Source organism: Melopsittacus undulatus, chromosome 8 (genome assembly GCF_012275295.1).
Source record: "Melopsittacus undulatus isolate bMelUnd1 chromosome 8, bMelUnd1.mat.Z, whole genome shotgun sequence".
Classification (NCBI taxonomy): Eukaryota; Metazoa; Chordata; class Aves; order Psittaciformes; family Psittaculidae; genus Melopsittacus; species Melopsittacus undulatus.
This window is the reverse complement of record NC_047534.1, coordinates 51,595,172-51,607,707: the sequence shown is the minus strand read 5'-3', so window position 1 is coordinate 51,607,707 and position 12,536 is coordinate 51,595,172. Positions and strand designations below refer to the sequence as shown.

The following is a 12,536-nucleotide window of genomic DNA, read 5'->3' as shown; positions in this document are numbered from 1 at the left end:
AGTGAGGTTACAGCTCAGGGAGAAACCTGGGAGATGCTTTCAATACCTGAAGCATCTCCCCATTTTCAGAGAAAGGATGCTGCTGGCAGATCTTCCCAGGTATCTGGGAGGTCATCAGCTGCCTTGGGGCAGGAGCAGCTTGGACAAGATTCTAAGTCTTCAGAAGCAAATCAGAATGAAGCATCATAGAATCACAGAATGGTTTGGGTTTGAAGGGACCCTAAAGCTCATCCAGTTCCAAATGCCTGCTGTGGGCAAGGACACCTTCCACTAGAGCAGGTTGCTCCAAGCCCCATCCAACCTGGCCTTAAACACTAGTATGTGAAATGCAGCACATACCTGTATCCATAGACTTAGACGACATGTATGTAACAACACGTTTGTAGCTGTAACCAACAACTCAAACACACCGACAAATTTCACGCATGCTACAGTGACACATACTCTTCCCATCATGCTCCTTAATCTGTGCACATAGTCCCAGAAAAAACCCAGGGGATGATTCAGTATACTCATGGACCCAGCTGTGCTTTGCTACTCTATCACATACCTCTTCTAGTAACAACCACCCCAGGCAGGTTCTCATTATATGGGAAGGGACTGGGACTGTGATATTCATTAGGGACATTCTTCATGCCAGGAGTGCATCTTTTTTACAGAGCACAGGTGTTTGTGGTTTGACTGACCTGCTTGTTTCTACACAAACTGGGAGAGGGGCTTATCTCAGAGAAGGAAAACAAAGAGAAAGGCCCAGATTTGAATGTGGCATAGACACCCACCATCACCACCACCACGACCCAAGGCAGGCTAGCAGCAGCTGAGGGCACAGGGTGAGGAAGAAGGAAGCACGGAATGAAACACTTACTCTGCTGTAGCACTCTGCTTCAGCTCCACGAAGGACGTTGTCTTCATCATTACTGTCATCCCCAGCATCACCACTGGTGAGGAGCTGGCACTCACCTGAAGGGGAGACAATGGCACACTGTGTAAGGGCATCACCTGCACCCCATTCCTGGGGGGGTAAGTGCCTTCTGTGGTGGCTACACCATGCTGCTTATATGGAATGAAAAAGTCCAGATTAGAATCCCAGCCTGGTTTGGGTTGAAGGGACTTTAAAGCTCATCCAGCTCCAACCCCTGCCACAGGCAGGGACACCTTCCACTGGAGCAGGGTGCTCCAAGCCCCTGTGTTCAGCCTGGCCTTGAACACTGCCAGGGATGGGGCAGCCACAGCTTCTCTGGGCACTCACAGCTTTCCCTTCCAGATGTGCACTCTCAAAGGTGTGGAAGTGACCACTGCAGGGAGAATAAGGGCATCTGCATCACAGAGAGCACCCCAAGGTCCAACTGAGTGACTCTGCTGTTTGAAGGCAGCACAGCTCAGCCTAACACAGCTCTGCTGCTGCTGCTAGTCATGATTCCTATCAGCCATCTGCTGGCAGCGACTCATTCCTTTGTGGTCCCCATCTCTGTACCCAGATCACTGCCAAGCCCAGCAGTACACTGGGAACAACACAAATGCCAGACCAAGTCCAAAGTCAAAGTAGACAAAATGTTTTTTCTTTAATCAAATGGAAAGATGCAGTGAATTTCTCCTGCAAGGGCTCCTAAGGAATGCAACCTAAGGTCTTGAGTTGAGCAGGTCCCTTAAGAGTATGGCCAGCTTTAAGTGTATGACATGGATGCATTGAGATGGCGAGTACTTGCGCGCTTCAGGTTTGGCATGTAGCTAAAAGCCCTGTTGTATCCAAGCCTACCCTTGGACACCCCAGGTGTACAACAGTGCAAGAGACAGTTATTATAATTCACCCCACTGCAGTGGAGAGATGTATTCCCTGGTCCAGCCACACCAAACCACACTGGAGTGCCCATAGCCAGAGGGTGTGAAGGGGAAAAGACATTGGAACCTCTCTTGAACTGCAAGTCACATGCTGTGATTCTCTTTTGTACTCACTGTTAATGTCTGGCAGGCTGTAAACTCTGTCCTGACGACCTAAATGGAAAGAAAAATTGTGGGAAAAATAAATCAGCACATTTTCTCCAGGTACCTCTGAGAGAACAAGCCTCTGAGCTGTGGTTAACTGCAGCTCTCATTCTGCAGCCATCACAAGGCACAGTCATCAGAAAGTCATCAAAAAGAGAGGATAAAAGAAGCACTCTGAGACAGGACTTGACTTTTAAAACTCAAAGACCTCATTGCCATCACTTCCACGGACTTGATGCAACATGTCTGGCAGTGCAGTAGCAGATGGCCACATAAAATGCAGTGGTTTCACATCATTCTGCTCCATCTCCTGCAGCCAGAAAGGCCCCAAGAGGAGGGTCTTGCTTGCTTAAGGGTAAAGTCAATTCACTGGTGATAATGAAGTAAAAACAATAAACCAATTCATCTTTAAAAAGACATCAGACTCTCAACATAAAGAAGCCTAAAGCACTGTCATCCTCAGAACTGGCTTGGCTTTCTCTCAGATTGTCCTTTCTCTGTGGTCTGATGTGTTTTCAGACTGAATATTGCATGATTTGTCTCTCAGTGCATTAATTGTATATTTCATGTCACTGCCCTTCATGCTCTGGTTATTTCTGCCATGAGTGATCTGGATAAGGCCTGGGTTGGACCAGCTGAAGCAACTCATGTATATGGTATTAGTGCAAACTTTTCTGTGGCTCCTCAGAAAAGGGATAAGTCCATATTGGTTTTCAAATGCAGCACACAAAGTACATGCCAAAGGCAGCCAGCAGCTACCCAGTGAATAACATTGTATTAACAACAGCTTTCGGCATATGTTTATGCACGATTGGACCAATATCAGGAACACTGAAGTTCCTTAGAGCTCTGGAGGAAATAATTATGGTGAGAGAAAACTCAATAACATTGATCCTGTTTTGTTCAGTGCCAGGCCATCACCAGATCAGCTGTAACAGTCATTAGATCAAGGGAAACAATAAGAGCGGCCTTATCCATCCAGCTGGATGCACTGGCCCTGCAGGTTAAACCTGGGTTAAGCTCATAAGCTCTCCTCTGTGACAAAAAGAGCTAAAAGAAAAACAAGAGCTGCAACTCTTACATACTTACAAACTGCAGGACAGGAGATTTGTTAAAACAAAGCACCAGATATTCTGAAATCTGTGGTGAAAATGCAAATCTTAAGAGTTAAAAATCACAGAATCATAGAACCAAGGAATGGTTTGGGGTGGAAGGGACCTTAAAGCTCATCCAGCTCCAACCCCTGCCACAGGCAGGGACACCTTCCACTGGAGCAGGGTGCTCCAAGCCCCTGTGTCCAACCTGGCCTTGAACACTGCCAGGGATGGGGCAGCCACAGCTTCTCTGGGCACCCTGTGCCAGCGCCTCAGCACCCTCACAGGGAACAGCTTCTGCCTAAGAGCTCAGCTCAGTCTCCCCTGTTCTGGCAGGTTCAAGCCATTCCCCTTGGCCTGTCCCTACTGGCCCTTGTCCCAAGCCCCTCTCCAGGTTTCCTGCAGCCCCTTTAGGCACTAGAGCTGCTCTCAGGTCTCCCCTTCAGGAGCCTTCTCCAGGCTGCCCCAGCTCAGCTCTCTCAGCCTGTTTTCATAGGAGAGGTGCTCTAGCCCTCTCAGCATCCTCCAATAACACGTGGTGTGCTGTTCACAATATGATCAAACAGCTTGGAACCTCTGCTTCCTCCCCAGGATGTTTTGAATAGGGGCACTATTGACAAGGCACTCAGAGCAGCATCAGTCCTCATTTTCCTCCTTGGTGCATCCCAACACAGTGCTGTCCAGACTCCCCATGTGCAGAAGGACAGGAGGAATCCCGGTGCTCTCCTCACCTAGAAATGCAGAGTTGCTGCCATGCCCCGGCTGCAGCCTGCCATAGAGGGACTGCAGCACTTTGGCACTTCCAAACCTCTTGAAACGGGATCTCACGTGTTCATAGTACCATTCCAGGGAGCCAATCTTCACAATCCTGCCCAAAGAGACAGTGCATGTACAAGGTGAGCAAGTCTGACCACACTCGTGGTGACCAGACCCTTACCCAGAAACCATCTCCTAATAAAACCAGTTTGTTTTCTAGTCAGCAGAACTGGTTTCTAAGCAGCATAAATGGATGCTGAGTTTGGGTGACCCACCTTCAGCCTCAGCCCTAAGGTTTGCCCTGCTCTTTGCCCTCTGTTGCAGGTACCTGGAGAGGCGGCAGGGATCACAGACCCAGCCTTGCTCCTTCTTGTTGTAGCGGCTGCAGCTCTTGCAGGTGTAGAAGTGGCAGTCCTGGCACTGCCTCTTGCTGTTGAGCAGGAACTTGAAGGGCTGGAGGCAGTGGACACAGTGGGTTTCGTTGAGGTGGGACTGATTGGTCAGGAACTCTCTCTTGCTGCTCTCCTGGTTGATCTTGCATTTTAGCTCCCTGCAAAAACACATCCCAAAACACAGGAACTTGGTTTTGTGACCATTTCACTGTGAGCTCCCACATGGCAAACGCCATCACACCCGGCATTGCAGCAATGGTTTTCCAGAGAACATCCCGAGTCTCACAGCTCATGGAAACCACTGTAGGGCAAATCCAATATCTGACATATCACCAATTACATAAGCTGAACAAAGCAGTGGGCTCCAGAGTCCAGGCAGGCCAATATACATTAGGATCTGCTGTCGCTGAGATTGAATTTGGCTGAGCCAAAACCTGTCCCATTTGCTTCACAGGTTATTGGTCAATTGATCAATCCCAGGAATCTCAGGAGAGTGGCTCCTCTCAAAGTGTTTGGCTTATACCAACCCAGCACAATCTGTCAGCCTGAAGTTCAGTTGGGAATGAAACACTTTCTGGAATTCTGGGGGGAGGGAGGAAAAGCAGTCTGAGATTTAAAAGGACTAAAAGGGGTTCTAACCTAGTATTGCAGTGCTAGATTCAGACAAGGCTTTTAATAAAGGCAGAAGTGATGTGCAATGAGGTTCTGGCTGCTCAGAGAACAACAGCAGGAAGGAGGAGATGTCCATGACAGTCCTGTGAAAGCCTGGCCAACACAAGTGCTTTCCAAAAGCACCTTCTCCTGGCAGTCCATCACTGCAGGCTTTGCTGTTCAGATCTGGCTGCTAGTGCAGGCCCCCTTCAAGAAGCTGCCTGTGTGAGGCTGAACCCCGTGACATCCAGGGCCATCTTAAATGCCTGCCAAGCCAGTGAGAGCCCATTGCACTTCTCAAAGGCTTTCTGTTTGTTCCCTGCCCCACACACTGCTTCAGGTATGTTTGCCTTTGGGGCTATGGCTGAGAAGCAATGTTTGAGTTGTAGGGAAGGTCCCTAGAAGGTTGGTTTCTGCCTAGGCAGTGTTTGGAAGCTGCATTTTCCAAGGTGGAAGTCAGCCTGGGCTGAAACCCTCAATCAGTCATGACCAGAGGCTGCTTCAGGAGCACAGTCTGGACCAGAGGCTTCTGGTGGTGCTGCCAGAGCCCCCCAGGCTGCAGGGGTGATGCCAGGAGCTGTGTGGTGCAGGGGCATCCATGGGAGCAGTGATGTGACTGCTGGTGAGATTGATGTGAAAGCAAATCAAGCTAATCTCTGTTTAATCAAATCAGTTTGCACACGAGGGATCAGCTCTTGGGGTTTGTTCCGGGGGGGAGGGGATACACAACACAGGACTTTTCTCATCAGCTCCCTGCCAGCACCTCGGGCTGTGTTCACTGTTACACAGAAGTGACACCAACTTGCATTAACTGAGGATCTGGAATGTGTTAAAATCAGTATAAAGGCTGAACTGCGCACCTAGCGTTGCACTGAACTATTCACAGTGTCCTGAACAGCATAGTGCAAATGCTCAGCAGGCATTTACCTGTGGGTACTAAAAACAATCCCCCACACAGAAAACCCTTGGGTTGGGCTCAGAGCTCCTTTTCCACTCCCATGCTAAGGCTGTTTCCAGCAGAATCTGATCTTTCACAGGACTGCTTTTTCTGGTTCCCAAAGACCGGTTGGATCCCTTCGCCTCCCCTCCCTCACCTACAAGACCTGCCAAAGGAAGGACAAGTCTCAACCAAACCAGTTTAAAACCCACAGGGACCGCATGCCTCTTGTCTCCTCTTGCTGGCAGGAACACAAACCAGCCCTTTCCCTGCTCTGCTCATGGCAGAATGAATAGACTGCTGTGGGATGCCAAACTGCAGCAGGGTCCATCCAGCTGAGCTCTGGAAAGAGGCAGAGAGCTGTACCCCAAACGGGGCTGCTGGCAGGGATGTGGATGGAAAGAACCAGGGAGAGCCCCCACAAAGTGGCCATTATTTCATTTATTGGGCAAAGCATTCCTCTGGCATGGCCATGTGGTTTCTGGCCAGCTGAAACCTTTGTCCATTGTTGGGGAGGATCTTTAGCCAAAAACTAAACACAAGAGAAGCAACAGAAAGGGAAGAAAAAGACCAAGCTGGGGGAGAGGGGGGGAACAGAGGAAAGAGAAGAAATCTTTAAGGTCTGCATGTTGAGACAAGCCCAGTGAATAGAAAAGCCAATGAATAGAAAAGTCCATGGGGGTGGTCAGAGCACAGGGAGCAGGGTGAATGGCTGCAGGGTCTCCCACACTGTCACATCATGCCCCAGCTTGTTACAGGTAGAAAATGCTCTCAGAGCTTCATGTCCGGCCTGCAGGAGTGTGGCAGCTCCCCAGACTGGTGGTCTATTCTATGCCAGGGCATTACAGAAACATCTGATGTCTGGCTTTAGCTTGCAGAGAGGTAACCAAGCGTGGGACCGGGTAGTGTGCTCTACCCCGGACAGTCAGGCAGTGCCAGGGGTTAACGCCAGCTCTCTGTGAGACACTAACATTGACATGTAAAAGATGTGAGTGCTGGGACAGAGGGAACATTGCTCCGAAGCTGGGTATACATGTGCCCCCTGCCTCACAGCTCCTATTCCACCGCATAGCCCCCAGGGCATCAGAGCGGACCCAGGGAAGCCAGTCTGGCGCCGAGGTCAGCTAAGTACCCAATTCACCTCCCCGCTCCTTTGCTGCAGGGCACGGCAATGTCTGTCCCCACCTCCTTCCTCCAGGCACAGCTCAGATCCATCACAAGGGAGTCATTCACCCTTCCCAGGGTGATGATGTGTTTCAACAGCCAAGTCTGATCAGCCGTCCTGCTACCGGCAAAGGAAGGCAGCAGATGACGGTACCAAAGTATCTCTGCCTCCTACACAGGACGCGTTTTCTTAGGCAAGAATGTAATGAGGAGGTTCAAAACCATATGAGTAAGAGCTTCCTGTGGCTACTGGTGTAAATGGAGCGGCTCACACACAGCCTGGTGTGAACACACACCAGCGGGCTCTGAGGGGACAGTACAGATGTAGATATCCAAATGCAGGATAACTGTCACCCCTCACCTCTCCCTTTGGCTGACTGACAGAGCAAGCTCCTGGCCATCAGCACCAGTTGTGGCTCACAAAACCCAGAGTTAGGAGGGTAGGAGAGCCCAGTGGGAGTGCAGCACTGCCTAAACCTGGCCTGGGACCACTGACCATACCCTTCGGATAATATCCCTTGGGATAATAATGAGAACTTGGCCAGACCCTGAACGAGGACACTGCAGCTTCTTGAAATACAGTTAAGAAACGACTAAGTCCAATGCCTGATGTAATTAAAGAACAAGACCTAAACCCCATGATTTCTTAGGCTAAAAAATTAATCTAATCCGACCGAACAGTTTTTAGACAGCACTTTTGTCAAATGACCTGTTTATAAGAGCTTAGATGATACGTCCATTTGCTGCTCCAGGGAATTTCAGTCCTTTCCCAATATGTGCCCCACTAAAACTTCTCAAGCACAGCACACTGCCCCGTAGGAGCCTATTTAAGACAATTATGATTTACTTCTCTGAGTTATTTTTCCAGAATCCTTCAGGAGTCTTTAGACTCCCAGGACCCACTGAATCACCGAATAACTCTTGTGTCCTAAACACACCAAGTATCACCATATGAAACAAAATCAAGGTTGCCAAATCCCATCCTTCGCTCCAACGTAAGCTCTCCCCGTGAGAGCCATGCCAGCATCAAGCCCCACAATGGCATTTCCTGAGTGGGGCCCGTATGTGTCTCAATAAGCCACCGTCATGACATTGATCCGCCTCACCGCTGATGGCACAGCACCAGGTTGCACCTCTGCAGCCCGATCTTATCACCTTGATGCTGATAACGTCATCTATTCACCAGTGCTTGGTCCTGGCTGTTCCTCCTCTCACACAGCCTCGATGCATCGCCCGATTCCTACAGCCTACCCGCAGGAGTGCGGACAGGGACCCACAGCTCCAGCTTGCTCACACCCAACCTCACGGACCACAGAGCAGATACTCACTCCAGCCGTTCCTCCTCTTTTTTCCGCAGATCAAAGTCCCGTTGAACGACTTCCCAAACGTGCTTGGCTTCTTCATCCGTTAGCTTGGAGAGGTCCAGCTTCCTCCCCATCGTCCCGGCGACGGCTGAAGCCTGTCCCGTTACTCACTACCCCCGAGTGCTCGCTCTCCCGCACCGTCGGATGATGTGGAGAGAGAAAAAGAGCTCTGCCCCACCTCCGTGGCCGCCCATGTAAATGGGCAGAGATGCAGGCAGGCCACCCGGTCCCTGGCAGCACCGCAGCCGGTCTGCTGGGTGAGCCGGGCTTGGAGCAGGGCTGGCACGGTGCCTATCGCTGCGGGTGACTCCCGGACCCGGACGGGCAGCCCTGCCTGTCCCTGCGGTCCTGCCCACTGCTGCAGGCAGCTCCAGACCTGGTCCGCCTCGCTCGGCTGGGGTGGAAGGAGATGTTTGCTCTCAGCGAAGCCGCCTGCTTTTATGCAGGGTGTGCGAATCAAGTCAAACTTCAAATGCCTCCGGGGAAGGCAGGCCACGGGTTCGGGAGGGGGGTGAGCATCCCTGGGAGGAGCTGTGCCTGCACCAACAGATACCGAGCGGCTCCATCAACCGGCTCCCTAACAGGGGTCCTGGCCCACCGCGACCCTCTGCTCCCCTGCTGCTTGCTCCCCAGCTCTGTCTGATCTCACTAAACCAAGTTCTGCCCCCATCAGCAAAAGCCTCCGGCTCCCACCCCACCAGTACAGCCACAACAGAAACTGGCCTCCAGCATTTGCTTTTACAGCAATTTGGGAAGCTGAGCTTTGCTTGTGTCCACTCAATTAGGACACGGCGCTTCCCTCATTTACAGTGAGCAAGAAAAGAGGGTTTATCGAGATTTTAAGAGAAATACTGAAGTACATCACACACCTAAAGCATGTACATTGCAATAATGCAACTACCAAAGCTGCTTTCTTGCTCAGTAAAACACTCCCTCTGTGTCTAAGCAGGAACTTCCCAGACCTTGGATACTGAAGGAAACCTGTGCCTTATCTTCATCAGAGCAAATATTAACATCAATCACACTTTCTTCCCCCTAAAAGGTATCTAAACAGGGAGCAAGACAGCAGGACCAAAGAGTTGGTGGGAATAGCCTCACTGCTGCTCAGACACTGCGCTTGCCCATGGGTGTAGGGAATTATCCACCCCAGTTACTCACTTAAAACAAAGATTAAACTCTACAAACAGAGCCAGGAAAGGATTTTGAGCCCAAACTTGGATTAATTTTGTGCAGAAAAGGTGATGATCACAGATGCAACAGTGAGTTTAAATACCAGGAATGCATGACCTTTGCTGGAAGCCAGAAATTGATTTCTAGTTCCTTTTCCAGCAGAGATGCTGTCCCAGCAAAAACAATTAGTTTATTGGCAGGAGCCAGGCATCAGTTGTGCTGCCCCTTATGTAAGCATATCTGAGAGCCTGTGTTTGCCCCACTGCATCTGAACAGCATCAATAAATACTAATTAACATCACAACGAGACCTTGTTCCAGGACCTGTTGGGCCAAACTGTAGTGCTGGGGTTTGCACCACCCAGATCTGAATACTTCCATCTCCCGGAGGGTAAGGAGGCTACATAAAATGGGGACAATGTGGCCTCCTATGCAATAAAATGTGAAAAATGCCAGTGCTCAGCAGTGCCAATGCTCCCAAAAAGGGCTGTTTTAGCTGGAAAACCACCAAGTGGGAAACATCTTAGATGCAGTTCTATTGAGTACTAGGTTGTCCTGGGAACTGCATCTCTCCAGGGAGCAATCCTCACCCAGCCCAGTGGTGTATGTACCAGAAAGTTTTGTAGTGGTTCAGAGCCCTTAAGTACCAGATTCCAGCAATCCTTTGCTTTGAGAAAGAAAACTAAGCCTGTCTGCCCACAGCTTCTTCCCCATCATCCAGCCATGAATAAAGGCTCCCAAACCTCAAGAACTCCTGCAGAAGAAAAGTAACGAACCCAACAAACAAAACCACAGCCATTCATACAAACACTGTCACATGTCATAGGGCCAGATGATCTTATATCACATTTGCAGTGACCATGTGTGTTTGGGGTGGAAGTTAGCAGCAGGGATGCAAAGGACGATGTGAGTTTTATTTCCTCTTAGCTGGAGACTGAGCTGGACCTCACGTCCAGTTGAGTTGGGAGTCCATGGTGTGGCAAAATGGGAGAGAAGAGTGTTACAAGGTAAGCCTGTCCCAGGAAACTAGGCATGGATAGAGCTCAGGCTTGATTTGTGACTTTCAGGTGGGATTTCTGGGGTATCTTCTTTAAGAGAAATATGCCCTTCTAGACACAGGACTGCTCTTTTAAACCTAATCCTCACATGAGCTGTTATCTTTGCAGTTCTTGGTAATCTTCTCTACATCAGCTGTGAACTGATCTTTTGTAAGACAACTATGAATTGACACTGGGGGGTGTTCCTGCCCATGGCAGGGGATTGGAACTAGATGATTTTTAAGACCCCTTCCAACCCAAACCATTCTATGATTCTATGCTACATAGACAAGTGGCCTGGACCTTCTCCAGCCATCCATTTTTAGTGTCTGGGGTTTTTTCTGGATAACTGGAAGCAAACGCATAAACAGTTCAACAGAGCTGATGGATGAAAATACTATTAGGTTGTTTCTAAAGACCACAAATGCCACCCTAGTGAAATCAGCCAATTCCCACTCCTCCATCCTCATTTTCAGCCTGGCATCTCCACATGCAGAGGTCCCTGCTTGGCCACACCAAGGGGAGAACATACAATAACTTCTGTAAGTACAATGATACCCAATTTACCAAACATCTGCCCCAAGTGCTGCAGCACCCCACGTGCCACCCCTGTGCTGGCACACACAGCCAGCCTCGACCCAACCAGAAGCTCCAATGGTACCTGGGGATGTAGGAGGACATTCCACACTGCTCTGTGGTGGATCACCATAGCAGAGTGACTGCAGCACAGCAAGGTGCATCTGCAGCCTCAGAGGTGGGGTAAGAGGGTCTTACAGGCCACAGCTATGAGGCTGATTGGGAAAAGCTGCTGAAATGATGCTTAGGGGCAGGATGATTTACAGTGTGCCATCCCCAGCTTTGCTCCTCACTCCCTGGATGACTCCAGTGTGTGTTCTGGCTCTCATATATACAGTCATCCCAAGACCTCAGCCAAGCTGCAGGAATTTTCAAAAGCCACGAGGAATCAGACCAGCAGCATCCATCAGACAATCTCCAAGCCACAGGGAGAGAGGACACAAGACCCTTATTCACAGTAGCATAGCAAAAACAGGGTAGTTCCAACAAACAAGGCAGCAGGAGCAATTTCACGGGTGCCTCTGCCTTTCTCAACATCTCCCAAGTCATGAGATCTTGTAAGGCTGGGATGGCATTCCTTCTCCCTTCAGCTTTTTGTTTTATCACCCTCATCATGCTGGAGTGGAGCAGCAGGACAGGGAAGGAGTGTACAGTGCTGCTGCTATTTTTGCACATGACCTGTAAGGGATCATTATGGGTTTTATCTATTAATGACTGTTACAGCATGACCATATCTCAACTGGAATGACCCCAACAGCCTGACTTAAAGAAAATGGCCACTCAATGGCATGTTCTGACATCTGAGGCAATCAGAGGACTGCCATCGCAGAGGACTTGAAAACAAAGCTTGTGGACTATCATTCCTAGGGCAGAAACAGCATTTTCCCTAACCATGTGAATGCTCTGGAGCCTTGGCTGGATGATACCTTATCTCTGCCTTCTCTTATCTATCCCAGTTCTTCTAATATGGATCTAATAATTTTTGATGGATTATGCTACAAGGCTACTGTTAACCTGATGTGAGAAGCACTGCATCTTCACGTTACTTACACACCAAACCCTGATCCAAGCTCACCATCCTGCTCTCATCTCACTCACAGCTCTGGATTCCTATGGATCAGGAACTATTTCCACTTTCCTCACCTGTTTTACCAACACAAGTGAGACTGCAGCATCCCTATTCTATTCCCAGATTGCCTTTGGAAAGCAGCATATATTCTCCTATTAACCAATATGAAGAGAAACCCAGAGAGCTGCAGGGAGAGCTCCCACCAGAAATGCAGATTTTCATGGGAACATGCTTTCCCTGGCATCTGATGTGAGCTGGATCCTGCGGGAATGCAGCATTTCCAGTGATAGAAAGTGCAATTCAAGCATCTGCTTTGGGCACTAAAACACCTGGCAAAGGGCATT

General features: G+C 49.6%; 1 protein-coding gene across 15 annotated transcripts in view; it reads right to left on the bottom strand.

Annotated features, from left to right (window-relative positions):
- Positions 1-8,926, bottom strand: part of MLPH (melanophilin) — a 28,427-nt gene extending 19,501 nt beyond the window's left edge. For 3 of the 15 annotated variants that reach the window (XM_034065832.1, XM_034065837.1, XM_034065830.1), the window contains exons 1-5: positions 8,306-8,922; positions 4,162-4,383; positions 3,809-3,945; positions 1,954-1,992; positions 866-960 (exon numbers count right to left, since the gene is read on the bottom strand). In XM_034065832.1, the coding sequence (XP_033921723.1) occupies positions 866-960; positions 1,954-1,992; positions 3,809-3,945; positions 4,162-4,383; positions 8,306-8,415 (603 nt within the window). In that variant the 5' untranslated portion in view covers positions 8,416-8,922. Of the gene's footprint in view, positions 1-865; positions 961-1,953; positions 1,993-3,808; positions 3,946-4,161; positions 4,384-8,305 lie in introns of all 15 variants that reach the window. The other 12 variants (XM_034065831.1, XM_034065834.1, XM_034065840.1 and 9 more) reach the window with 9 other exon arrangements.
- Between the last annotated feature and the right edge of the window lie 3,610 nt (positions 8,927-12,536).